Raw genomic sequence first — 27,872 nt, forward strand, 5'->3', positions numbered from 1 at the left:
GAAAAAAAATGTTCTTGGGAACAATTGATGATCAATATTTTACACACGTAAAACCATAAAAACATCCCTATATTCTTGGTCAGTGTAACAGTTGTATGACACCCAGTCTGCTTTCTTCTTGGAATGAGCAGTATGGCTGAACAATTTCGTAAAAATACTGATTTAGACCTCCTATTACACACAAACTACCACATTACAGTTCGTAAAACCTTGTATAATACCATTCAAAGACAGTCAAGTGAAATGGATGAATAAGTTAGACTAAGAACTCAGAAGCTGCAATGAATGCTACAAGGCTCAAGGAGGCTGAATAGTCAATATGCAGGGTGTGGTGTCTCTTTTAATCTGAACATTGTAATAATCTCATTATTCATATGTACAAAGGCATGGTTGGGTAAGAAGATTCGGAAACATATTAAATGAAAAATCAAAATATTCTACATTAGGCCTGCCAATGTATAAGGAGCTGATAAATGGGTCTGCAGTACCATTAGCTGACAAAAAGGCACATGATGGTTTCTGAGAAAAAAAAGTCAAAGTTGTACAATTCTTGGATGATTGAAATTCCATTCTATTATCAATTCATTTTGCAGAGTCAGACATTAGTAGTTTTTTTTCTGAGAAGCTCTGAGGAGCGACAAACAGGACTCCTCTTCTCCTTTTGTGTTTGTGATTAGAAGTCATTTAATGGGATACTGTGACATTTGGTGATTATTGCTGCTGCAAACAACATATATGCAGTGACAACTGCCCTGCAATTCCACATGGAGTAAAATGAAGACACACCTTTGGCTCCAGAGATGTTATCATCTGAGCTGACAATTGTTTCTATACCGGATGATACAGGATAAACCAAATCCTGTGCCATCTGTCATAAGTGATAATACCCTCCACCTAATGGCACCTCTGCCATTCCACCTGCACCATTAACAGGTTGTAAATCCAAGCATCTTCTGTCCTCTCTACACAGAAATAGAGCTCTTCATCATCACCTCAACCACAGCATGCAGAAAAGACTTTTATTGCTCCCAGTTTCCAGGTGTAGATGACATCTCTCCCAAAAACAACAAGGTCATGTTTGTTTGACTTTGGGGAGTTTTGTGGTACTTGGGAGGAAGGGGGTTAGTTGAACCAATGTAACCTTGTTGTCCTTGACATGGGATGTAGACCGTATTGTTATAATAGTGTTACCTCACAAATCCCAGTGTTCTCAATTTAACAGCACTCAGACTTACAGCTCTCCTTGCCGACTGAAATACTGCAGGCACTAAGAGCCAACTGTTCGACCTAAATGGTAAGAGCCAGTATTTGTAAGGGGTTGAGAGCCAGTCACACAGTATTAGCCCACTGCATGTAGAGCACAATATAGGTGATGTATCAGCTAGTGGCAGGAAGCCAGAGGCAGAGCCAAATACGGTCATCAAGGTTGGTGGGGCTGATGGATGGGAGTGTAGCACCAGTACTTGCTAACCCATTCAAACGGCCATAAATTACATGTTTACTGCCGGCTGCGGCTCTTCGTGCTGGCCAACATTTCTTATGATGTCAGCAACACATTATCATAGCCAATCAGTCCCCAGCAACCTATGTCAAATGGTCAGGAGATTGAAGTGGCTGTCACTATGTAAAAATGATTTACAGTACATCACAAACATGAATTTCTTGTTATTTACAGACCTAATTATGTAGTTCAGTGCAAACTCTGAAAGCTTCAGTGGTTTGTTTTTCAATAGCATTTTATTTAATGGAATCCTTTTTATGATGACAAACATATTCTGTAAGTCTTCCTTAGAAGTTTAACTCTTGTTAAAGCATTTACAGTCAAAGGTAAGATCATCATAAGGATGGCATGCACAGTGAAGTGCATGACGTTGAATGAAGCTAATTACTCTGGGTTTAATAAAAATGGTTTGGGCCATTCTTGGATGAGACAAGATAAAGTGCACACACACACGCACGCACACATGCGGCCGCACGCACGCGCACGCAGGGCACGCACGCACGCGCGCACGCACGCACGCACGCACGCACGCACGCACACACACACACACACACACACACACACACACACACACACACACACACACACACACACACACACACACACACACACACACACACACACACACACACACACACACACACACACAAAGTCTAGCATTGGTTAACTACTGCTGGAGAGGATCCCCAAACATTGAGGTACACTGTATTGCAGGTTGTGTTGTGAAAAGCACTTAAAACATAGAAAACTCAATATACATTTACGTTGATGATTATACAATACATTTAGGGGAATCAAAGCTGGCAGACGGAAAAAATAAACTGGCCATGTAATCCTTGGCAATTAAAAATATTTTCATGTAACAACTGTCCCTACAGACTATTTTTATAAATTGATCAAACAAATGCATTCTTGTACAAAAGAACAACAATCATTTATGGTAATAAAAATAAAAAGTACAGTGTAAATATATATTCATATTTATAATTTTCTAACTGTATTTACAAGAAGATATTGAATGATGAAGTGGACAAAAGTGTTGTGTGTCTCTCGATTCTCCTTATTTCGTCTGTAAAGTAGAACTGGGTGCTTGAGACGTCCACAGATGAGAGGGAAAAAAACACAAGGCAAGGAAAAAGGTTGACATGATCAGTCAACTGTTTTGAGTCTCCTGTCCCGAAGAATGAAAAGGATGGGAGTCTACTCTTTTCTGACAAGATAAACTGCCACTCCTGATTATACAGTGCCCCATAAAAAGTCATCACTAAGAACTGGGAAATGGCTGGGTGCTTCAGTCCATGTGATCCGACAAGTTCGGCAAGGTGTCTCTGAATTCATTTTTTAACAGAGCAGCACTGTGTTATTAGCTTCATCTCTGGGAAGGTGGGGGAAATGTCTATCCCTAAGACACAGGGAGCTGTGGAAATGTCATCGTTGGTTATGAATGGAGATGAGGTATCAGCGTTTCTTGATGGCTGCCCCATTAGAGTGGGGTGGGAGCTTTGGCAGGCAGGGCTCCTCGGCTCCAGCATCATGGGAGAAGACGGAGTCCTCACCGGAAGAACAAGTGGAGCTGCGAGTGTCAGGATAGCTTGGCGAATATTGGTCCAGGGGCACGGAGAGCTCCAAATATTCCTAGGTGCATAGATGCAGACTTGATTTTTTCCACTTCCTAAACATACGTATCTGATCTTTTTTAGTGAGGAAAAAAAGGACGAACCTGGTTGGATGTCATAGCCAGGCAGCGGTCGAGGTCCTCTACCAACTGTTTAAAAGTGGGTCTTTGAGAGGGTACAGCATGCCAGCAGTCCCTCATCATCATGTATCTGTAGGAGGGGAAAAAAATAATAATAAAACAAAAAAAAAATCACAGAATGATACCCATGTCTCTTGTCACATGGCTAAATCTTGCTTTTGAATCATGGAGTCATTAGATGACTGCTGGTAGGACCACCCAGAGTACTAGCCAGGCAATTTTATTGGTTGTCCGGCAAGCAGTTAGGGGACATTATTGGGTTTCTCAGCAACTAAATGTCTCATTTACATACACATTAATAACAAACTTGGTTGTTGAAATAAAGCACTAGATCATAATAGATCTTTCTACTGATTTGAAAACCAATCAAATCATGGCAAATTTAGTCCTATTACAAAATCCTAAATAGTCACCATCTTTCTTCGACGCCATCTCCTTTCTAAATAGGATATTTAGATATACAGGAATTGTAAGATTAGAATGACAGAGAGGGCTTGTAGCTTTAAGTGGCAATGTTGGTACCAGAATAAGAAATTGAACTTTCTAATGGAAATTATTAAAATACAAAAACCTCTATGTTTAAAAACTTAATGAATGCAAATATGATTCAGAGCATTACATTTTTCCATCAAATTGCAATGATATCCATTTAGTGTTGATATGGTAAGAGAACATTTGGATTTTTGCACTTTCCTACACCTGTCTGTGGAGGTTCTCTTGTCACCTTTTAAGTGAAGAAATTTAAGTCCAGCTGCCATGACAAGAAGATTTTGACAAGAATTCACTTTCCTGCACATTTGTTATTTTGTTGTGCTTAATATTTTAATAAGAGGAATATTTCCTTACAGTTCATGAGTACAAGTGGAGGGCTTGTCCATACGGTGGCCTTCCTTCAGCAGCTTGAACAACTCTTCCACGGGGACTCCCGGGTATGGAGATCCTCCAAGAGTGAAGATCTCCCAAAGTAGAACGCCAAATGACCATCTACAGACACCAACGGAGAACCATGTATACATTTTTGTCAGTTAAATATTTCCCTCAGTTGGGCAAAAAGGAATGGCAGATGATACTCACACATCGCTTTGGTGAGTGTATATCCGGTCAAACAAGGCCTCAGGAGCCATCCATTTCACTGGTAAACGTCCCTTTGGAAAGGAGAGTTAACGTTACTCACAATAGGTTGACAGCCACCAAACATCTAAAGGAACCTGCAAATATTTTTCATGGCTTACATTGGTTGTCTTCTTATAGTAATCAATATGGTGGATATCTCTTGCCAGGCCGAAGTCAGCTATTTTCATCACATTGTCATCTGTTACCAAAACGTTACGAGCAGCAAGATCTCTGTGGATGCACTGTAGAAATGAAAACTATGTTCAATCATTTATTTGTTAGACATTTCAATTCTAGCCCGGGTTGGATTTCCCTGATTTGGCTTTTCTGGTTGAAATGGTGATCACATATCATGAACAAGCATGAGTTGATTGAGTGATTATTAAATATTAACATTCTTGCTGAAGTGATATGGTTTTTAAATCAACTGTTATATCTACATCACATTACTTCAAATACATGTGTGTAAATGTATACACACATTTCAATAAGGTCATGTAAATGTCCTTCTTTCTGCATGATAACAGGAACTGTGCTTATATAGAGTATAGTGGTTCAAAGTGGGAATCTATGCCAAGGTTGTCAAGCAATTTTTGAACAGATTCATCATCTGTAAATGCCAGATTTGATTCTGTAAATTTGATAAGAAAGGATTAGGATGGGTGTTTGTCCCCTTATTACCTTCTTGGAAGCCAGATACTCCATGCCTCGGGCCACCTGGTAAGCACAGGACACCAGATCTTTGGGGGACATGTTCTCTACAGGAACTTGGTCAGGGTTATAGCAGTACTCCATGCCAGGGGGGCGCCTGGCCCGCAAGTACTCCCTCAAATTACCCTTGGATGCATATTCAACAATCACATAGAGAGGACCTAGAAACAAAGGAGAAGTACAGACAGAAATACATAATATTAATCCACTATATTTAAGGTGCATTATTCGACTGTATACATACATACATACATACATACATATATTTATATATATATGGACATGCTATTTAGTGTTAGTAAGGGTTTGCAGCCAATTGTGAAGCAAGAAAACATAACCTGCACGGGTCAGTGAACCGTGCTTTGATAAACATTGGTATTTGAAAGCTATTTATTCACTGTATATTTCAATGTAAAATAGAGGGTAAATATCAGTGAAACAAATGCAGAACTGAGTCATGAAAAGTCAGTTTTCCCCTTTTCCCTAATTTTCCTGTTAGGATGATTAAAAGGGAAAAGGCAGCTATGTTATTCTGTTAAAACTGTGTGCTGGCAAATTGACGTTAGTCATTAATCCTGCAGTTCTACACAGACCTAACTGTACAGGTCATTGTATCGCTACAGTCTGGAAACAGCACAGTATATTTGGATTGATATATGTGTGGTCATGTGTGGTAAACTGAGTGGTTCAGCAATGGGCTGTGTCTGACTCTACCATCTTGAGTACAGGCTCCCAGCAGATTGATGATGTTCTTGTGTTTCCCAATGATCTTCATCATCTCCATTTCTGAAATCAGGTCCGATAGATCTTTCTCTGTGGCATCGGCTAGAGGGTATCAGAAATAAATAACAGTTAAAGCAATTAGCCAATGTTCTATCAATAAAAACCCCCGTAACCAAGTGTTTACTGCTGCTGACAGTTTTTGCAAATGCTCCCTAGGAAAGTGATAAATATTTCCCTTATAACCTAACTGCTTGGCTGTTTGACCAGTTTGGACCTTATATAGTTGACTAACTCTCGGCCTCCATTTACACAATGGCAGGCCTCGATAGCAGTTCTGCTCATCACAGGTTTGGTGTCAGATATTCTTGCTTCCCCTGAAGATAAGGCTTCAGTTACCCCCACACTTCCCTCTTTTATGTCTACAGTATGAACGCACAAACAAATTTGTTTGGAACTCACATTTTAACATCTTGACAGCAACCTTGGTCACACGGTTTGGCTTCTCTTTGTCTAGACCCAGCGCCTCACCCATCATCACCTGACCAAAGCAGCCCTCACCAAGTGGTTTTCCAAGAACAAGCCTGTATGCAATGAAGATAATTTGAAAAGGACTTCCTCCAAGAATGTTTAGCATTTCAAAAAGAAGTTTCTAGTTACACGATCACATTTTGAAAGAAACATAAAGAAAGGCCTCCCTGAGGGTTTTTCTGGGACGTACCGATCTCTGGGAAGCTCCCAGCGAGGATCTTGTGGTAGTTCTAACTCTGATACACCTGACAGCATTGGGGAGCCGCTGGAGGACAGGCGGGAGGGTCGAACAAGCATCACTCCTGAGTGGATGGAGGAGCTTGAGTCCACGGACACCTAAGGAAAAGAAGAGTGACGTTAATCCCCTCATAGTGAGAGATACACCTATAGCAGAAAGTCTTGCAGAAAATTGTGAGCAAGAAACGACTAGAACACTGCTGAAGAGACTGTGTCAAAGCAACACACACCCCTCATGAGACCATGCTCTTGGAGAAAAACATCTTGAATATTGTACCTACTTGATGAATTGTGATGCATGATTTAGCAAGATCCAGGTCTTAAATATAGTTCAAAAATATTTCAAATGAGTAACATTATTATGAGAAAAGGTAAATATATTCCAAACCCCCTATCTACTTTCTGTTACCTGTCTGCGCAGCGGGATGCTTTTGGCTAGCTTGTGGACAGCTAGCTGACTGTTGAAGTCACTCTTCTTGGAGGAAGTGCGAATCTTGACGATTATTGCTATTGCAATCATGACAGCAATGAAGAAGAAGCCTACACAGTAGATGACCACCTCCAGGTAGGTGTGATTAGCTGGTGGATAGTGAGAAACAGCTATATGGGGGAGTGCAGAGTGACAGGGTCAGAAAGGGGCAGTGTCAGCTACCATGAATGAATTGACTATACATAGTAAAGCATGCCATAAAATTCTCATGCTTTTAAGGGGAAAAAAATGAGATAAATAATTGGGCCAGCCAAACACAAAACTGTCATGTCTAAAAACCAGAGCCTTTGAACCATTATGTTTTTGAAGTACAGGTGCTCAATTCTGCAGTTTTGCTCGTGTAAGAAGTGGTCATAGTATCTTAAACCACAGAGATTGGTTTTAATGTCCTGAACATCCAATAGTCTATGTAACACAAACAAACCAATCAATTGATTTGAGTAAGGCCTGAGCAGTTTAAATTTTTCATTGGTTTATAGCTTCCTAAAATTTCACTAAACTACACGCACGCGCGCGCACACACACACACACACACACACACACACACACACACACACACACACACACACACACACACACACACACACACACACACACACACACACACACACACACACACACACACACACACACACACACACACACACACACACACACACACACACACACACACACACACACACACACACACACACACACACACACACACACACACACACACACATCACCAATTCTGCCATTAGAATAAATACTAAGTAGTAATCTAGTTATCAAGCAGTGTCTTTTATAGATACTTGGTAAGGGGGGAACAAAATCAAATTGACATTGAAATTCAATACTGGACTTAAAACCAACATCAATGTTACATTACTTTGAACAAAGATGATACACCTTTGGCCTCAGGTGCAGGTAAATCTGCAAATATATTCATAATAAATACCTTGAGATTTTGCATATGTTAGCTAAATGGTGAAAATAGTCAATGTCAGGACAATGTTTTCCCATTTTACATACTTCCCAATAATTTTTCAGTTGGTCAGGTTCTCTCAGTAAATTAACTAGAATTTATATAAAATGGTTGAAATGGGACCATCCTCATTAAATATGGAAGGGGATTTTTTTTTGTATCTCTAGATACACTTGTAAATCACACTACCCAGGCATGTCCAGAGTTTTACAAAAAATTATATGTTTCATATTAACTTCAAATTGTGAATGGTATGTATGCAAAGGATCTGACTTTCAGACACAACACTGACACTTCAAAAACAAATACAGCACATTTTTTGACTTCACTGCACTAGTTCATATGTCATCTCTATTGGTAGACATGAACGAGCATGCCACAGAACATACGTTCAATCCATTTGTGTATCTGTAATGTTTAAGTAAATTTCAAATTAATTTGTCAAATGCTTGGTGTTGTTGGTGAAGCTACTACTATAAACAATATATTTGTAAAGCTACAAATGAATTTGGATTATGTTTTTATCCTCCCATTCTGTTAAAAAAAGAAGTCACCAACTACCATACTATTAGTTAGATGTAATTAAGTCCACATTTAAGGAAAAGATAAAGTAACATGCAACCTTTGCTTGGGATGGGTGGTTTGTGTTTCTATGTTCAAAACCAAATAAAAACTGTTAAAACCAATTTTTTCCCCTTGACCATTCAGAAGAATTTTTCCAGCTCCTATCAAGCTGGTATACTAGCAATCAATGTTACTATTTTGACTCTTCTTTCTTTCCCCAGCCTTATTCCTGCTAATATTATAAAGCTACTGATTCATAATTTCCTCACAATTTATTTTAGTGATTCTCAGCTATTTTCTTGATAATCTGCAAGAAGTCAAAGTGTAGTTCAAAAGTCCAAGTAGTTCCAATGGTTATCATTTATTGGATATTCTATTAATTTCTGAATGACATTTTTACATTTTAACCACATTTGACAAGTTGCTTACTTATTTCCACTGCAATTTCTTTCTTTTTCTTTCTTCTTCATTTTTTTTCTTTAAATAAAGATTTCTATTATCAAGGACATTTCCCTATGTTGTTTTCCATGATTTGAAAATATAGTGTTCCAAATCAGAATTTTCTGTGTTTACCGTATGGATGAGAAACCTGTTGATGTAATTATTTGTCAAATCATATTTTTCAGGGCCATTCTGTATTTTTGAATTGATTAGGTCATACATGAAACAAGATTTGTTAAGTACAACCTTTTTGCTTATGATTTCATAGTAGTGACTACAGAAATGTAGTCACTACTATGTAATAATTTCTGTCTGATGTACTGCTAAGTACTCTGTTCAGACATGTGACCTGTGGTGCATCCCAAACAAAGAGTGCCAATCCAACTAAAAAAGGTATACTATCAATCCCCAGACAAACACCATCAACACAAGTGAGTTGCACTTGTGTGAAGAGGCTGACTGACAAGCAGCTTGATAATTGGACAAATGTCCATTCCAACCCTCAGGAATGACAAATATCCAGAGCGGTGGGCCAATTATCAATGCCAGCTGCTGTGCTCACAGCAGGATATGCTGCTCAGAGACACATGTCATTTGTAGCGCTTGTCAAAGAAAATCATATAAATGCCAAACCTAATGCAAATGGCAATTACAGAATAGAATAGTATAGATAGCTCAAAGTGAAATCTGGTCAGAGCTGCCAAACAACCTTTCTATGGATGTCAAGATCTGTCTGGCTGAGAATTCCTGTATGTTAATTTGTGTTTTTATAGTACTGTCCTATTGATTTCATGTCTTGGTAGAAAACACACTGTTTGGCATTCTTTGATTTCATTTTAGAGACAACACAGCATGACCCACATTCTTCCATCTACAGAGTGTAGATTGAGCCAGGGTCATGCCTGAAACGTATTAGTAACTTTCTCTGGCTTCTGTCACATTTTTACAACAGAATTTTAAGTCCAAGGACCTCATATTGACAAATTTGAGTGTAGACAGCCAGACTTACATATAAGTAATGAAATGTAGGAGCAAGAGACAGAACCTCTGATACCTTCAAAAACATTCAACCATGCAGAGTGATGAGAGAACCCGATAGAATTGCCCGCCAAGCAGGTATACTCCCCAGCGTCATCAAGAGACACATTTCTCAGTTGCAGGACTTCCATTTCCTTGTCTGTGGTGTTAAGGCCAGCGGTCTAGAAAATAAAGGAAGTAGACCCAACAAGAGGCCCAATTGGGAGAAGGAAACCATGAGTAAAGAATTCTGAGATAAAAGGGACAGAGGAGCATTCTCCTCCGTGATCCAACACCAAAAAGTACCACAGAGAGCCCCTGCAAAGGGGCTCTGTCAGGGAGACCCTCTGTTAGTGGAGGAGATGGTTAGGTTGAATCTGCACTGCTGAATGCCACAGTGGGCCATCCCATCACCGCATTGAATTCCTCAGTCTCATCTCAACATGCAAGAGATGGGCAACATGGAAAACTCCACAGCAGAACAGGACACAGGCTCACTCTGACACATTTCTCACTCTCACCTCTCTCAAGTGCCAGCATTACATAAACAACAGGGGCTCTGTCAAAGAGTAAAGAGAGCAAAACCTGAGCAGGGCAAAAAAGGACAGACAGAAAGAGTCGGAGCATAAACAATTTGATGGGCACAGAAGCAAGATTAATGAAGAAAATGGCAAAGAGGCCCATATTAGGAGGTTAGAGCTGGGGCAAAGGGTAGAAGGGAGAATGGGCCTAACAAAAACCTGAGACTAAATACTTTCAACTGTTCTGCTGGGAATTTTCCATAGTGTCATATACAGTCAGGAGCACTGAGGCAGGAGAGATGGAGGTAGAAAATGGAGGGAGGGAGGGAGGGAGGGAAGAAGGGAGGGAGGGAGGAGAGAAACAGCTGAGCTCGACTCAAGTTATTCAGCCCTAGATTTTCCAGGTCATCTTAGAAGCGCCTCCTGTGATGCCTTGTAGTGCTCCGTGATGGTTACCTGTGGGCTCATATTTGATGACAGTCAGCCAGGCTGACTGATTGGCCTCTCCTATATAATTGGACACTTTACATATATACTCTCCGCTCTCCTCCTCAGTCACATTGTAGAGTGTCAGCACCTGAGCATCCGAACTATTGACCCCAGAATGCTGGAAGTAAAAAAATTTCATGGGCAGTACATACAACAATTAAACAGACACGAAGAAGGAATTTTTAGGCAAAAAAAAACATAAATCCCATTAAAGCTCAACAGCACATCCAGTTTCACTTATTAGATGAATGTAATATTTTGTAAACAAGTATAAATAACTTAAGTCAGCACCTACCTTAAGAACACGGACATAGGGTAAGTCATTTGCATCCCAGCGGCTCCCATTGACTTCAATGTGTTTCAGCCACTGGATATGAGGCTGAGGGTCACTAAACACCTTACACTCAAACTCAACATCACTTCCCACCACAACAGTGCGGTTTGCAGGTAAGCCAGCCTGAAGAATTGGTCTATGGGGAGACCGCTCTGCAACACAAGCAAAACAGCCATGAATGCTAGCTTAGAGGTTTGGTTTGTAGTGAAAAAAAAGCGGTGCAATCATTCAAAAGTAGTCTGTCCCAGGGTTGTCAAACTCATTTCTCATCGCGGGCCACATACGGCCTAGGTAGATGTCAAGTGGGCCGGACCATTAAAATCATAGCATATTCAGCAATAAATAACCAAAATATCATGACTTTCCTCAGTTTTGGTGTAAAGAAGTACAAGGACATTAGGAAAATCTTGGAATTTAAATGAACAATCCTTTTATAATACATTTCAGAAGTATTTCATATTTCCTTAGACAAACGTGTAATTTACTTTTATCATTCACATGTATACATTGCAACTGATCCCACTGATCATACAAAGGCACAAAACTTTAACATTGGCAATTGGTGTTGAAAAATATAGTAATGCACTTTACTTATAACAAAAGGGACTTTTAAACCATTTACACATGTGCACATAAAGTCTAAATTGAATCCCTACCTACACCTTACAAATTAAAGAGAGTGCTATTAAATGTGTGAGGAAGAAAGTATTCACCTGTCCTGTAAATGTATAAACTTCATCCATGAAACATGCATACGCATACAATACGTACGGAGAATGTATGGAGTTGCATGAACAGTAGAATTCAACCATACTCTTTTGTAGTGAAGCTGGTGACTAACATTAAATTGCACATTTTCACTTGAAACAAGGTAGCTGGCTTTTACCGCTGCTTCACTGATTTCTCGGCTATCAGTGAAAGTGGACTGCTGTTTCCTCAGACCCACCAGCAATTCGTTGATCTTATCTTTTCTCAGTTGTCCTTGCAAGCTGTCATATTTTTCGCTGTGATAAGTCTCGAAGTGGTGCACAATATTATATTCCTTAAATAACGAAACTTGTTGCAAACACACCAAGCACAAAGGTTTCCCATGCGTCTCCGTAAATAAATAGGATGTAGTCCATTTTTCTTTGAAAACTACACTCTTTATCTACTTTTCTCTGTTTTGATAACGACATTTTGGCTAATGAGGTAGTAGCGGGGAGGTAGAAAACAGTTGAAACAAAGTTGTTACAAGCAGCAGATGGCGCATTGATAAAGTCTGCTGATTGATCCGTCTCAATGATGCGGCTTGTCTTCTACTCTGACCAAAATAGTGCCCCCCTAGCAGAAAGTATTTAATTGCATTTAATTAAAAAAAATAAATCCTTGTCTTTTATGCATTTTTTCACTTTCAACTGATCCTGCGGGCCTGATCGAACTTCCGTGCGGGACGCTTCCGGCTGTATGTTTGACACCCCTGGTCTATGCCCTATTGATATTCAATGCAAGTGAATATTAACTCCCTCTGTTGATGGAGGTAATAAAGGTTGACAACAAACAATGTCAACATCCTAATTAAAAAAAAAATTCTGCAATTTTGAAATTAAAAAAATAGTTGAGCTATTTTCACAGCAATTATGAGCTTGATTAATTGCTATGTGCCAGGAAACCCACACAGACATGAGGAGAAACATGCAAACTCCACAGGTGGGGAATCAATCAGGGTCCTTCATGCTGTGAGGTGGAACTGTTTCACTAAAATAGAACATTATTGAGGCACAATGTTTTAGTGAATTTCTCCAAAAAGGAAACTCACAATCAATAATCAGACAGTGTCAACTGCCAGGGCTTTTTCTGAAGGACATATAAGAATAGCACATGAAAAAAAAAAAACCTCACTAAAACAATATCACGCAGCTACATATCAGGTTGTGCAGTACATAAAATATCACAAGCAGAGAGACTGATTCATCGATCCCAGAGAGACAGAGTACATCAAGAGAGCCAAGTCCTTTACATGGATCAATCACTCAAGCCACAAGCAATTTATTACGAGACAAAAATCCTCAACCTCACTCACTCCTCACTAAAACTAGTCACACTTTAACAAACTAGTAAGACAATGCAGTTAATTCAAATTATAAGCTGTACGCCATAAACATTAAAAGAGTGTAAAGGTGATATAATGGCACTGACAAATGTGACAGACAGTTTATACTTACCAACAACATCTAGCTGGTAGGTGTGATTGATGCTGCCATGCTGGTTTTCCACCACACAGGTGTAGTTTCCCTTGTCAGAGGGCACCACAGATTCCATAATGATGGTCCATACATGGTCACGCACCTAAGTACAAAATTCATAATCTTATTCCATGACAGCAATCAGTTGTGTCAAAGCAGGTCGAGGTTTTGATGACAAATTTTATTGGTAGTAATGGTTTTGGTTTTAATATGTCAATGTTCTACATGGTTGGAAAAATCATGCGAAGGGTGTGTGTTATGTAACGCCACAACACAATCCAAATTTATGACAATACATAAAAGTGGAAAAAGTGCTCTGTCTTGAAATCGAGATCAGAAAATGCAAGATTGCAAAGTAGATCCCTTAGTTTTGCACAACAAACTTGCTGCTGACAAATACATATGAACATACCTACCATTTCAACAAGAACATGTGGAAATGTAAAAATCTTTTTCTGGATTGTTGTTCAACTTCCATATAACTCAGGAACTATGCTGCTAATTATGACATTGATAAAAAAAAAGAAAACTAATACAACAAAAATTCAACTTCCATATAACTCAGGAACTATGCTGCTAATTATGACATTAATTAGAAAAAAAATTAAAACTAATACAAAAAAAAGAAATGCTGAAAACAAACAACCATTAATAGGGCTAGTGGGCATAATCATGGCCACAGACCTTGACAGAACTATGCATTTGAGTATTCAACAGAAAAAAAAACTGACAGAAAAATCTTCAAAGAGCCCAGGTGCATTTTTTTGACCCAATATATGTTTTTCTTAACAACATTTAGGAATGGGGAACATGGTCAAAGATGTGCAGTTTATGTACTACCCAAAAGGACAAAACAAAGGAAAATTGGGTACATGTTTTAAACACATCTGCCCAAACCTGCCTTATTAGCCCCAACGGATGACTTGCTCTTTTTTCCATGACATGTTATAATTTTCTTTCGTAAATCTGCCAAGACCAGCAGTGTGTGATTAATGAACCATCCTCAAAGGTAATGGCAACATCAAACATGCATATACAGACTGAGCCATACAGTTTCCCCCATTTAGCCAAAACGTGACGAGGAATTCCAGCTGCCTGTTGCCAGATGTGTTGTGGTTGGCTTCATACATGTGGTTTACATTATTTCATTCTTCCTGCACATCTATATACAGCAGATTTATATATGAACAATAGAGCTCTGGTGATAAAACCAAGAGTGTGGGAGGGACAAGAGACATCCCTTGCCACTGATGCAGACCTTTGCACCTTAACTGAAAAAACAGCAGCCAGATGGTTAAGTGTGGAGGCTGGCTCAGACAGGCAGGAGGGGGAGATGGGAGCATGCAGCTGAGAGGAAACACCAAAATTTGTCCCAGCTGGGAAGGAGAAGGACGGGGGAAGCAAAAAACGAGGCTGAACTAGCCTGAAGAGCAGATGTGGAGAAGGAAAAGAGTTTCTAGGGGCCTATTGGCATGTGCATGCATTCTACACCTGTGCAACATGGATGGTAATACATTCATAAGAACATGAAATGACACTCCAAAATTATTGATATTAATAGCCTTCTAGGACAAAATGAGCACAGGGTTGTCATGGGTTAATAAAATGGTTCATAACCCCCTGCTGTAATTCAAAAGAAGCTGACTGATGGAATGATAGGTCTAAGAATTACTTTGAAAAAGAATATTACAACATTACTATATCCCCAGCAGTCAAAGACACCATTTTTATGATTAAGTGCAATATATGAGAAATACTTTTAATATCCATTAACCATTTGCTGAGCAAACTTGGCTATAACAAGGCAGCAGGTGCAGTCACATTTGAATTCAGACAGCTGGTTAACATGAAGACTTTGAAATAAATGAGGGATGAGAATATAGAAGTAATTGTTGCATTTAGGTAAATATAGAAAAGATTATCCTGTGTGGACAAATTGGGAACAGCCAGTGTTTTGTGCCATTAACCTGGATGGCTAGGATTTCCCTCCTTGAGGCATAATTACTCTCACAAAGTTCCTTTTTGTGGCATAGCATTTCATCTTGCATTGTTTTGCATCTACTTCTCCCTTGCTGAAAGTATAACTTACTGCAGAGGAGGAATCTGTTATCTAATGGAGAGATGGGACCACGGATCCATCAGAAGTGTGAATCAACAAAATGCTAAAGATTGCATAGGGTCACCAAAGAGATACGTGAATAGACTTAACCCATATTTTCGACCTCAGTTTATACTAACCTTGAAGCCTCCAATACGTTGGTCTCTCTTGAATTCTTTGCCATTCTTGTACCATTTTAGTGTTGGTGTTGGGTTGCCGCTGGCCTGGCAGCGAAACTTCACAGTCTTGCTGGCTGGAACAGCATGAAGCTTCTTCTCCATTTTTTCTGGGTGAGCCCATTGTGGAGCCATTGCTAGAGAAAATTGAAGAATAGTAATGTTGGTGAATATTCTATAGGGAAAACACTCTATATATATATATATATATATATATATATAGAGTGTTTATATATATATATATATATATATATATATATATATATATATATATGTGTGTGTGAGTGTATGTGTGTGTGTGTGTATACATATATTGCGCGCACACACAAACACACCAATTTCATCAGCAGATACAGCTCTGGGACTCAGACCTCAAACTGAAGGTCAGCCTGCCATACTTGACAGCTGGTGAATTCTTTGTGGGCAGAGCTCTTGCCAGTACTGGCAAGAGGAGGCGGCAAGGGTGACTTAATAGCCTTATACACAAACTGTGCTACATCTAAGGTTATCCACTTTCAGTCACCACATGGGTATTCCTGAAATTTGTAACTGAGGTAGTGAAAACCCTATGATTCAGAGTGAAATCATGTACCCAACAGTGGCCCATCCACCACATATATACAGAAATGCACTCGTGGTGGTTCCCACACTGAGTCGTAAATATATTGAATCCTTAACAATTGACAGCAATTATTCATAGCTCTACAACTTAGCATGAGTAAGTAGACTATTGTATGTGGCAACATTAGTAACACAAAGGCCTCAGCACACTTACGCAGCAGTTTTTGACTGCCTAACAGTTTAGCCTCCTCTGATGAAGATTCGTCATCCTCATCTTCATCCTCTGACGAGGCCAGGGTTTCAACTGTTGAAAGACAATTTTTTTTAATCTATTTTGATTCAATCACTTACAAAAAAACACAAGCCCAAGTTTTGCAAAATGCTCGATATTTGTCATTGGCTTTACAATCAATTTTTTTGTGGTGACAATGCCATGATTTATATTTTACAACTAGATCTCACCTGTGACATTGAAGTAGACACTGTGGTTACCAACAGTGGTGCAGGCGTAGAGACCGGAGTCTGTTATCTCCACAGTTTCAATCTCCAATTGGCTACTACGGATGCGTGTGTGTTCTCCATCCATTACTGAAACATGGTCTTTGGTCCAGTTGACAGGATGAAGGGGGTCCTTGTCAGGGCAACTAAGATCCAAGCGATCCCCAAGATAGAGGGTGAACAGGTCCACTTGTGTTTCAACAGAGACTGAAATGCAACATTGAAAATGGAAAAATGTTGCATTAATAGAAAAATTTCCATCTACAATTACATTTACACACTTACAAAAGAGAGGAATGGCCTTGTGAACACTAAAGGAGAGCATGGCATAGGAGGCAGAACAGTCATCTCTGGAACTGAACATTTCTGGTTCGATTCCCGCCTCCTCCCAGTGTGTCGAAGTGTTACTGAGCAAGATACTGAGCTGACACTGGCTGATGGCAGCCTACTGAGAATTAATTTTCCCATGGGTATTTAATTGGAAATTATTATTATTATTATTATTATTGTTGTTATTATTGTTGTTAGAGTTAATCACTGACTGCAAATATCTCAGACTGTTATACAAAAGTCATTTATCAGGAATAATGATAAAATACAAACTATCTCATATTAAATGAATAGTGACTGTAAGGGACACAATGTCTTAAATGTTAGGGAGGCTTAAGGTTGTATCAACATAAAGAGTTACTTTAAACATTGCCAATGAACCAAAAGACAGGAAAAAGGCCTTCTTCAACTTCCTCCTGGCAGACCGCCTGCCTAACCTCTTCCTCAAATGAAATTGTATCACAAATGAGTCAAGGCCCTATCATCAGGCAAGGAGCTACTTGGGAAAGGAGGGTGAAATTCAATTAAAGGAATGAAGAGAGGGGTGGCGTCACAGAGCAGGACACCTGAGACCCCTGTTCAAAGTGACTACATAGTCTGCAGGGGGGAGGGGTAACCCAATTATGCTGACACATTGTCCATCAGAATGGTGTTGCTTGTCTGGTTACAAAAAGGTAAAGATGGAGACTGGCCAACTTGCTTGATATCCTCATTCTGTGATCACCATTCTAAACTATGAGGACAAGCTGGGTGCTTGCTTTTCAATGCACTGAAATTATTTTGTGAGCATAATGTTAAAAGTCTAGATATATGTGAGAAAATATATCTGATTCTAAGAAGAAACGTAAAAATATATTTCGCTTTACTTATCACCAAAAACAAGGCTTTGATGAAAAGCAGATTGGAAGCAAACTGTAGCTAAAAAGGTTTCAAGCACCGTATTTTCCGCACCATAAGGTGGACTGGATTATAAGGCGCACCTTCGATGGCCTTTTTAAAAAAAAAAAATCGTATATAGGGCGCACCGCACTATAAAGCGCATACAGTAGTGGCTGGAGTTGCCTTATGCATCCACTAAATGGAGCTGCACTAAAGGGAATGTCAACAAAACAGTCAGGTAAGTCAATCAAACTTTATTAATAGAATACAAACCAACGTTCTGACAACTACGTTCACTCCCAAAACAAGTTAGTGCATTCACAATGCGGTACCATACGTACCTGTAGCTCTTACCAGTATTTTCGCTGCCTTCGTTGAAAACAATATATTTCTAACTCAATATGTCACAGTTCAAAGGGCTTTATAAAACGAAAGCACCGAGAAGGACCACCTCTAAATTCATTGCTGTTCATGTCGCTAGCTAGGGCTGTTGCCTTCATTCGAATAGTGACTGTAGAGACGCTTCTTCTTGCTGCTCTCTGTTCAACAACGCACTGTTCAAGTTTGTCCTCTTACTGTAGCCATCTCGCATTGTTCCCTCGGAAACTCTGTTTCGTCTTCTTTACTTAGCATAGGTCATCTTGTCGCTTCCTCCACTTCTGTGCCATTGATTCGTCAATATTGAATTCTCTCACCGCTGCTCTATTCTCATTTTCTACTGCGTGACTGATTGCCTTGAGTTTAAACTCTGCATTGTAAGTGTGTCTCTTGAAAGGTGCCATTCGGAGTCTTTATGCACACACAAGTGATGTGGGACTGGAATTCCCCTTACCGTTTTTACTGCTGTGCGCGCACACACATGCACAAATGGAAATGAAAATGCACGGTTGGCGCAGTCATATAACCCAGCATGCACCACACGCTACTTCTTCTATGGGAGAAAATAGAATCGGGGGCTGCTTCCCGTAGTTGCGAGACCTATTGCGGCTCAATATTGATCCACATATGAGGCGCACTGGATTAAAAGGCGCACTGTCAGATTTTGAGAAGATTAAAGGCTTTTAGGTGTGCCTTTTAGTGTGGAAAATACAATAGGTTTACATGCCAGTCACTTGTTCACCTAAAAACTGGCTGTTACAGCTAAAACTGCAAATTGTATGAGGTTTTCACCAAATAAAAATCCCCAAGGAAATACTTTTGTGGTCAAATTATTATGTAGATTAAAAAATTCCCTTCTTCATTTACCTTGCACTGGCAACACATTTACTCAGGACAGGAAGCACATCTGTCTAACATGACCTAAGTACAATGTCAGCCAACTTGACTAATCCCCCCCATCACAACAAAAGCCTCTCAAACGATAAAAAGGGAGGAGTGGGCAAGTGAGTATGTGTACAGGCGCAAGCAAGTGGGGGCCTGCAGCGGCAGGTTCTAGTGCCAGTTGCTATGGTGACCCCACTAGGGCCTAGTAAAGGTATTTCCTGGATCACATATGTCTGACAGGCTCTTAATCCCCGCAGGAAAAGGGGCCATAGGGTAAGATCGACTTTCTCCTAAGGAAAAAACGGCAAATGGGTGAAATAGAAGAGACTTTCAGTGATGGGCAATAACTATTCAATCTCAATTCAGCTTTAAAACTCAATCTTCTACATTTTTGTGTGGGGGGCTTTCCAGTATGATTCTGTTCAACCCTCCAAATTGAGATACTGCTGATAAAGCTGTGTCAACATCCCATTTGTTAATCAGGCTGCAAACATCATAAGTAAAAGCTATCATATTTGCCTGTATCTTTATTGTTGGCCACAGTCAGAAACATTTGTGTTTCTGTGACAACCTGCCTGAAACTGGAATATCATGACAATGTATAGTCAAAGCAAAAACTTATCTACAGGAAATACCTCCTCCATTTGAATGATAATACTTAATATCACAATTGTTTTCAATAAGCAAAGTAAAATGTTTAACATTTCCTTTGAATTTCAGGATGTCTCATTTTAGCTAATCCTCCTGATAGTGCGATTGGATTAAAATGGATTGGGGACCATACTTTTAGAAAGTAGTCTATCTGGAAAGTGCCGTCTTGTGGTCTACCAACTATTTGGGGGGAAAAAATTATTGACATTATTTAAAATCAGCCTAATAACATACATTTTGAAAGTGCTGAGAGGTTTGAAGTAGGGATAAGAGGCCTGTAGTCTGTAAATTTAAGATCAACTAAAAGTAAGAGCTGGCATAAGTGAACAGAACCTTCTCTGGCAACATGATAGGAAGCAATAGGCTGCATGAATAACTTCTGGGATTTCCTGTCCTCACGGAAGTGATGGCTGACTGCAGTAAAGTCAGGATGGTCGAGACCGTAGTGGTGCAGACAAAAATGGCAAGTTTCCTGTGCGGACATGACCAGAACCAAGTGCGTGTGTGTGTGTGTGTGTGGGGGGGGGGGGTTACAGATGGAAGGCAGGGCTGTCAGGAAGCAAAAGAATAGGATAATGCCCATTAGCAGCCCCACACAGACCAAGAAAACAAAAAAATGACCAAGTGTCCTCCCTGCAAGCACTCTCGTTAAGGACCTTTTACTCCTGAACGAATAGCAAGCATTCAACATGGATGAATGTCAAAGTTGGTAATTACGGACATTTCTATGTGGGCTGAAGTAAACCTTGATCCGGTTCCAGTGTCTTCCAAATGAGTGAACGACAAGACACATGACACTTTGTCTATAGCTATCACTACTGCCACTCTTCTATTTGAGGTTTGTCTCATCAATGATCAAGTCACAGACACAGTTCATGTACACAAAAACAAAATAAAAAATAATTAGCATGACATTTCAATTAAGAATGTATCTTTGCCAGTTTACAGTGACATCAACATTTTCCTGATTCAAATTTAAAATCCCATGAAGTGCGTTCAGAACGCTGTAATAGAATGTGCTTTTCCAAGAACTCTAACAGATCGACCAAATCTGATCAGATCCAACAGATACATCATTTCTATAGAAATGTGCACAAACCAGAGGGTAGAAACGAATAAGGGGAAGTTAACAATAACGCGCAATTGTATGATTATTAAACATAGTTCACCATAGTAAGGATTCCTTTAAGTATTGGGTGTGAAAACTAAAGTACAACTGAAAGAAGATTAAAATCTCCACTGATGATAAGGATCTGGGTCAGTCACAACACCGAGCTGTAACCATGAAAATGGTAATGTAGCTAAATGCACTCACAAATGCTTATTGAACTAGTAGATAGTGTTTGCACCAACCTGGTAGGACAATATCACTGCATGTACTCACAACTTTCTGAAAAATGTATTTCAGCCCAGTCAATGCAATTCTTCAACTGATCAAATCACAAAGAGAAAAAGAAGCTGTTCCGGTGATAAGCTTTCATGAATTGAAGAGATTTGAACACCAAAAAATACTGCGATAGATGAGGCTCATAGATCATTTGTTGTCAAGACCCTTTTAAAGAATGAGCATCATCTTTGCGTATTTGTATTGACAAATATCGGTCAAATTGTGTTTGTAAATGCCACTCAAAATGAGCCGATGGACCCAAAAGTGGTTTACCATGATAAGGTACATCTAACTCTACTGTAGGGTAAAGAACACGGTCAGTTAATCTGTAGCTCTGAATGGAATTGTATAAATGATCATTATATGGGACATGTTTTGTCTAAACCTAGAATTCTGTGAACAAATTCCGATCTGAAAAGTCAGAGCTCTTCTAAACTGACATACAGCAGGGCATTGATGAAAAAACCCATGAGGCACAAAAGATCAATCGCTTTGGACATGTCCCCTTTATCAAGCAAAAATAAAAATAAAAATAAATAAATTACAAAAGGAAAACACAAGTCATTTTAGAACTGAAAAACAACATTATGTCTTTGAATACGAACATGGGAAACATTTCTCAGAGGCAGGAGTCTATGTAGCCCTTGAAGGAATACAATGAATTTAATTTGTTTAGGGAAAAATTCTTTTCTTATGAGAACGTCACACAACAAAAAGCCCCAAGACAAACCACGAAACATGCATAAAACATGACCATTTCCATATAACTATTTTGTTTCTACACTTAAGACAAAAGGAATGCAACCAAATGCTTCTGCTGGGATTGTTTTAAGACAGCTGAAGCCATCCATCACCCAGCAGGGAAGTGAGGGGCGGGGTGGGGGGCATTCAACCAAAAGTTGGTGGGGGAGCAAGACGAAAAGAACAGAAGTGCATATGTAGTACCTGGCCATTTGGTGATTAAGACCTGGGTTGAGTGAAGACATATCAGACTCCCGCAAACCGAATTTATGTCTCACCTTAGAAAACTAACATTCTCCTCTGAAACCAGATCCTTAAAGACAAAGGGAGGGCTAGGAGAAGGGTTTTCTTTCCTTTTTCAAGAGACGCGCTAATTTATAGTTTCCCTGGTACTTAACTTCTCTCAGTGACAACAGATACCTTCTCATTACAAAGGAGGAGAGGAGCAGGGACTCCTCTAGGTAGTGGGGCTGCCCTCAAGCTACAGATGGGAGTCATTTACTCTTCACTGTCCCACTGCTGGTTTAAACACAGATGCAGCAAGTATATTTTAGGGTTTGCAGCCAAAAAGAGCCACACATGCTTAATTATTCTAATTATAATAGTGAGGTTTATCATATTCTATTGCTGCTCTCTACTTCCGACTATGGAGTGTAAACATCCAAAGCCATCTACCCACAAGTCCAGGCAGCTATTACACTGTTGGACTGCATCCAAGAGACACATTTTTCAGGATTTGATTTCAGTTTGTTCCCTCTTTTCAGAGCAACTATTAGACAAGTGTGAATTCTTCACAGAAACTCATTTTTAAGAGACTAAAAGCTAAGAACGATATGTAAGGACTCCAAAGTCAAATTCTTTAAATAAATCTCATTTCTAAATATGTTTTTTTTTTTTTTTTAAGCAAGATGTAACCGGTGGTCAGAAACACAGTTGTGTTACATATTAAGCACAAAGCTACGTACACTGAAACAACATCAGACTCAAGCATATGAGAGTGGGAAGCTTACTACAAAGGATAGACATCTGTAAAGTCTGGAGTGTGTTTAGAATGTTCAGAACAAAGCTTGGTCTATCAAGTTACTGTTTTTTGATGGACAGAGTCACAACATTACAGGCATAACAAGTTTATAACTCAACCAGTTGCATACTGCTAAACAACAATGTAAATGCAATGAGAAAAGGAGTCAACACTGACAGCCTTGCAAGCTTCACAAAATCAAGCCATCTTACCATCATCTGTGTTGGCAGGCCGGCACTGGGTTCTTAGAGCCTGGGCAAATAAAGCCAGAAAAAGAAGTATACTTGGCCTCATCAGCATCCTGATCAGGAAGCTACAACCTTTGGCTCTTTTGTGACTGGAAATCCATTAAGGCCTTTTGAGCATCAGCAGCAAGTCATTCACAGATTTAACTGAAAAACAAAAGCATACGTGTCAAAATTACTTCAGTGTTTCAGCTGAAACAAGAAATTAATTTGTAACAAATGTCAGTGGTAATTTCAAAGTGTAGCAACTACATTCAGTTTTTCTGTATGGGTCAAAGATAGCTACTTCAGCATTTGGGCCCTCTTGTACAAAATAAAAGTCAGGTTTACCTTGTAAGTCAGGAAAAGAGTGGACAGATGTTGCACAGTTCTTAAGAATCAAATGTTTTATTTTTAATACAGCTGAGGATTTAACTCATGTCATTCTGTCAGGAAAATGCTGAGTGAAGTCCCCCCCCCCCTTCCTGATCTACCTAGTGATGTAGCTGAAAGATGTTGAGTGCCCTCTGAAACAGGACATGGTGCAAAGGCTGACCTACACGCCAACATCTGCTTTCATGTAGCATCTGGCTAGAGAGATTATCGCTTGCCCCCAGACTCCAGAGACCCCCTTCAGGGACATGTTAAAGACCAAAAACTACAGGCTGTTATGTGACACCCTTGTAGAAAGAGTGCCAGGCCATCATTTCCACACTCAAGGGATCTATCACCTAACACTTGGTTTTAGTCCCAAGACCAAAATGACTTGCTACAGCCATTTGTTTCCATGGATTGCCAAGAAATTCAAGGCAAAGTATTTTTCATACTTTTTCTAATTTAGTTATATCTGGCCTGAGTCTGTATCTACATTTTTGAAGTCAGTTGCAAGTAATTGATTTCAGTTGTATACCAACATTAGTGTTACATTAGATAAAAGAAAAACAACTTGCTTGAACACAAAGCCACATTCAGAGGCATCTGTGGATGCCTTTAAGAGTTAATCATTCATGTGAGTGTGTTCAGTGTCTCTGAAACAGTCATCGTGTGCCCCTCAAAACCAATTCAATTTCACTTTCAAAGAATGGTCCACTATTCTGGCAGCTGAGGAGGGTCAGAGGGATCCTGGGGGGATAAAGAAGCCTGGTCATTGCAGCTCTTTAAGCAGTGAGTCACTGTTTGGGAAGACTCCAAGAAAGTGGTTCTGCTGCCAGACAGAAGAAACCGCAGAGAGCAGCCGACCACGTTCCCCGGTCCCTCGTCACTACGGCCGTCCGTAAATCAAAGAGGAGGAAGTAGCTTCTTCAAAGTTTGACACACAGCTTTTCCATCCCCAACTCCCATGAGTGCAACAGTTAAAAATATTGTATGTCTTACTATCTACAGACTCAGGGTGAACTCATGTTGAACTTGAGTGGAGTTCTGTATAGATACTGATTTTTTTAAGGAAATTATTGATAGAGGAAAAATGTTCTTTCCTCTTTTCCTGTTTTTTACTCGTATTTTTCTTTAAGTCTTTTATCATGTATTTATTGTCGAACTTAAAATCTGGAGCCAAAGGATGTATTTTTTCCAAACCAAAACAAATTGAAATTTAAGAAATTCAAGCTACTCATGGGCAAATTTATCATGAATTGCTGGACAACAAACACCAGCAAAATACCCAGCAAAATACTGGTATCTGTTAAGATTACAACATTAAACTCAATTGAAGGAGGATTAAAAGAACATTATGTGGCATTCAATGCTTTTCCAGGCTCTCAAGAGATATCATCACACATCCAAAAGAAAACATTAACATGCCCACCATTTTCTATTTCAGACACATCTTAAGTATCTGAGCTTTTTACCAATCATGTTTCAACAAGCATTGAACCTTTATCCCTTCATATACCAACCTTCAACCATTGCACAAAATCCTTTGAAACTATACATATGCAGTCAATATGGCCCTATCTGGATTCGTAATGATTTGATAAATTGTGAAGTAATGTTCAGTTCCCTTTCATTCATTTCACAGTCTGAATCATGGGTTCATCAGCAGCCTGCTGTGGAAAGAGCTGCGGTGTCATGAGATTACACTAAAATGCAGAGACCATTAATGTCAAGCAAGCTGACACTTTGCCATCTGCTTCACACTTAAATCCAAAATGCTTTTCAGAGTTCACTACATCCTGGGTGTCAATGTTTTTTAAGGGAAGATAAGTCTGGATACTGGTCATATCTATTAAGCACACAGAAAATGTACTCAGAATCCTAAATTGGTGATGTATAGAAACTGAGACTCTAAAGGTTGAAAATCCTTGAGTAGCTTGGAACTAGATATGGCTTGCAAAGGCATGTTAAAATCTACAACTTTTTCAGATATTACTTTATTATATTAAATATAATAATAGATCCACCTCGATGACATTTTGGGCCTAAACATTTTATATGGTATTCTTCTTCTATTTGTGAGTAAATCAAACAAGCTTTAAATGAGCCTTCCTCAGCAACACTGGCAGACCGACCTTTTCAACTGGGCAAATCACAGACGATAAAGTGAGAATTTTCTGAATTGAATCAAGGAAACAATCAACAAAAATATGTGCAAGAAGAGTAACCAGGCAAACTGAGGAACAGGACTACTCTGCCATGATTGGTCTCAGAAGATAAGTTTGTTCTTGCTGGAAAACTCACATCAGACATTATGCAAATTTTCTTGAACATCCACCTCTTCTTCTCTGCAACCTCACATGTACAGCTTTACATGACATTGGGCTGCCCTACAGACATCAGGACAAATGAAAAAAGGATGGCTGCCCTAATAGAACTTTGAGGTTCAACTGCTTTTTCTGAATAAGTTGCCTGTCCAATGATCCAAGCGAAAGATATACAGTGGGTAGGGTTTCATAGGAAAGCTTTGAGACTTCAACTGAGGCTCCAAATAATAACATTACATTACATTACAGTCATTTGGCAGACACTTTTATCCAAAGCGACTAACAAATAGTGCAATTCGGTCACCGAAGATCCAAAGTACCAGTAGTCGGAAGTCAGAAGTGACCACTCAACCAAATAGCTATCTAAAAACCATATACATACATACATTCATTTCTTCGTTTTTTTGTTTTTCTTTAAACAAAAATAATGAACACAAGAGAGCATCTGCAAAAATTGAAATATATGTAGCTGCAAATCAAATGATCACGGTGGAAAAAAAGAGTTCAAAGAAGTACAGCACAACTTATCCTCAAGTTGAGTTTGAAATTATCCTTAATTTCCCATTGACAAAGTGATGTAAATTGAAATATCGCAACTGTGGGACGATTGAATGCACATTCTCTGCTATTCTATACTATACAACTCAACTCAATTGACCCTCCCAAATCTCAGTGAACGAAAAGAATCAGTTTTATTTGCATTCTCTTAAGAATCCAGGCCTTGCTGTTCGTATTTTCCCTCAAGCAGGGAAGACGACCATTGTATTCCCTTCAAGCTCACAAGTAGGTCTGTTGGGAAAAAAAAACTAAATAATTCACGTTTTGAATGAATCGGGGTGAGAGTTTTCCAGATGTCGTAAAAACTTGTGAAAAGGAGACGATAACAAACAAGTAGGAGTAGATCAAAAAGAAACGAAGAAATACGTCTATATACATCTTGGGGAACACGATTTCGTTAGCAATTCAACATACGACGAATTTCACAGTGAAACAAAAGCAAGGCTTAGGGGGAAAGAAAAAGTGGTGATAATAAAATTCAAACTCACCTTACTACCGAGGAGCGTTGAGAAAACCAGACTGGGTCTTGGAAGACTTTCTGGCAGAGTTTGAGAGGCAGCGGGGGAACTTTTCGAAAACAGTAAATCCACTTTCCGTACTTCAGCGGGGATCGACGTGCTCCTTGATCCAGGCTTTCAGCGGTAACGTTAGCTAACAAGTTCGCGCATATTTTATTTGCCAAACCTGAGCGACAGAGAAAAGCGTGTGTCCAGCCAACTTAAAATGGGGATGGGGGGGGGGGGGGTGTTACGAGCTTTAAACTAGTAACATTTCGATATTTAACGTCGAATTATTTTCACGCCAGTGTTACTTCGTGACTTGGCTTCAACAAAACGAGGATAATACGTGTGTGAAGCCTGGAACTTCGAGCTCAGCTCCTTTCTATCCCGTATCGTTTCGTCCTCTCATCTCCAAAAAATGCCCGAAAAGTTGTTCAACTCTCTATAATGGAAACAGATGGAAACACATGCAAAGAGCCGAGTTTGTTTTTCAGTCGGTTGGATATAACTACGCGTTAAAACATATCCTTTCAGTGAATTTGACCATTCCTGGCGGAATTTTTTGTTCATCGACGAGAATCCGGGCAGCTCCAAACCTCCCCCTTGAATCCGAGAATATGCGCATCATTCGTACCAAAGTCAAGACTGCAGTGAGAAGCATCAACAACA

General features: G+C 39.5%; 1 protein-coding gene across 3 annotated transcripts; it reads right to left on the bottom strand.

Moving 5' to 3' along the window:
- Positions 1-1,718: 1,718 nt before the first annotated feature.
- fgfr1a (fibroblast growth factor receptor 1a) lies at positions 1,719-27,814 on the bottom strand. Of its 3 annotated transcripts, none has more exons than XM_086173765.1 (18): positions 27,192-27,814; positions 23,435-23,614; positions 16,915-17,157; positions 16,667-16,756; positions 15,856-16,028; positions 13,597-13,720; positions 11,354-11,544; positions 10,086-10,230; positions 6,979-7,169; positions 6,523-6,668; positions 6,264-6,385; positions 5,796-5,906; positions 5,052-5,242; positions 4,490-4,612; positions 4,332-4,402; positions 4,104-4,241; positions 3,222-3,327; positions 1,719-3,136 (listed from the first exon to the last, which is right to left on the bottom strand). In XM_086173765.1, exons 2-18 carry the CDS (start codon positions 23,520-23,522, stop codon positions 2,960-2,962), a joined length of 2,430 nt encoding a protein of 809 aa, XP_086029891.1. In that variant the 5' UTR covers positions 23,523-23,614; positions 27,192-27,814; the 3' UTR covers positions 1,719-2,959. The 3 variants fall into 3 exon arrangements, with proteins under 3 accessions (XP_086029891.1, XP_086029889.1, XP_086029890.1); XM_086173763.1 differs by having other exon boundaries at positions 6,523-6,667; positions 6,972-7,169; XM_086173764.1 differs by lacking the exon at positions 10,086-10,230 and adding an exon at positions 11,026-11,176.
- Positions 27,815-27,872: the final 58 nt, after the last annotated feature.

This window comes from Fistularia commersonii, chromosome 26, assembly GCF_037954325.1.
Source record: "Fistularia commersonii isolate RoL2024-O1a breed Wild chromosome 26, RoL_Fcom_v1.0, whole genome shotgun sequence".
In the NCBI taxonomy this organism is placed as follows: Eukaryota; Metazoa; Chordata; class Actinopteri; order Syngnathiformes; family Fistulariidae; genus Fistularia; species Fistularia commersonii.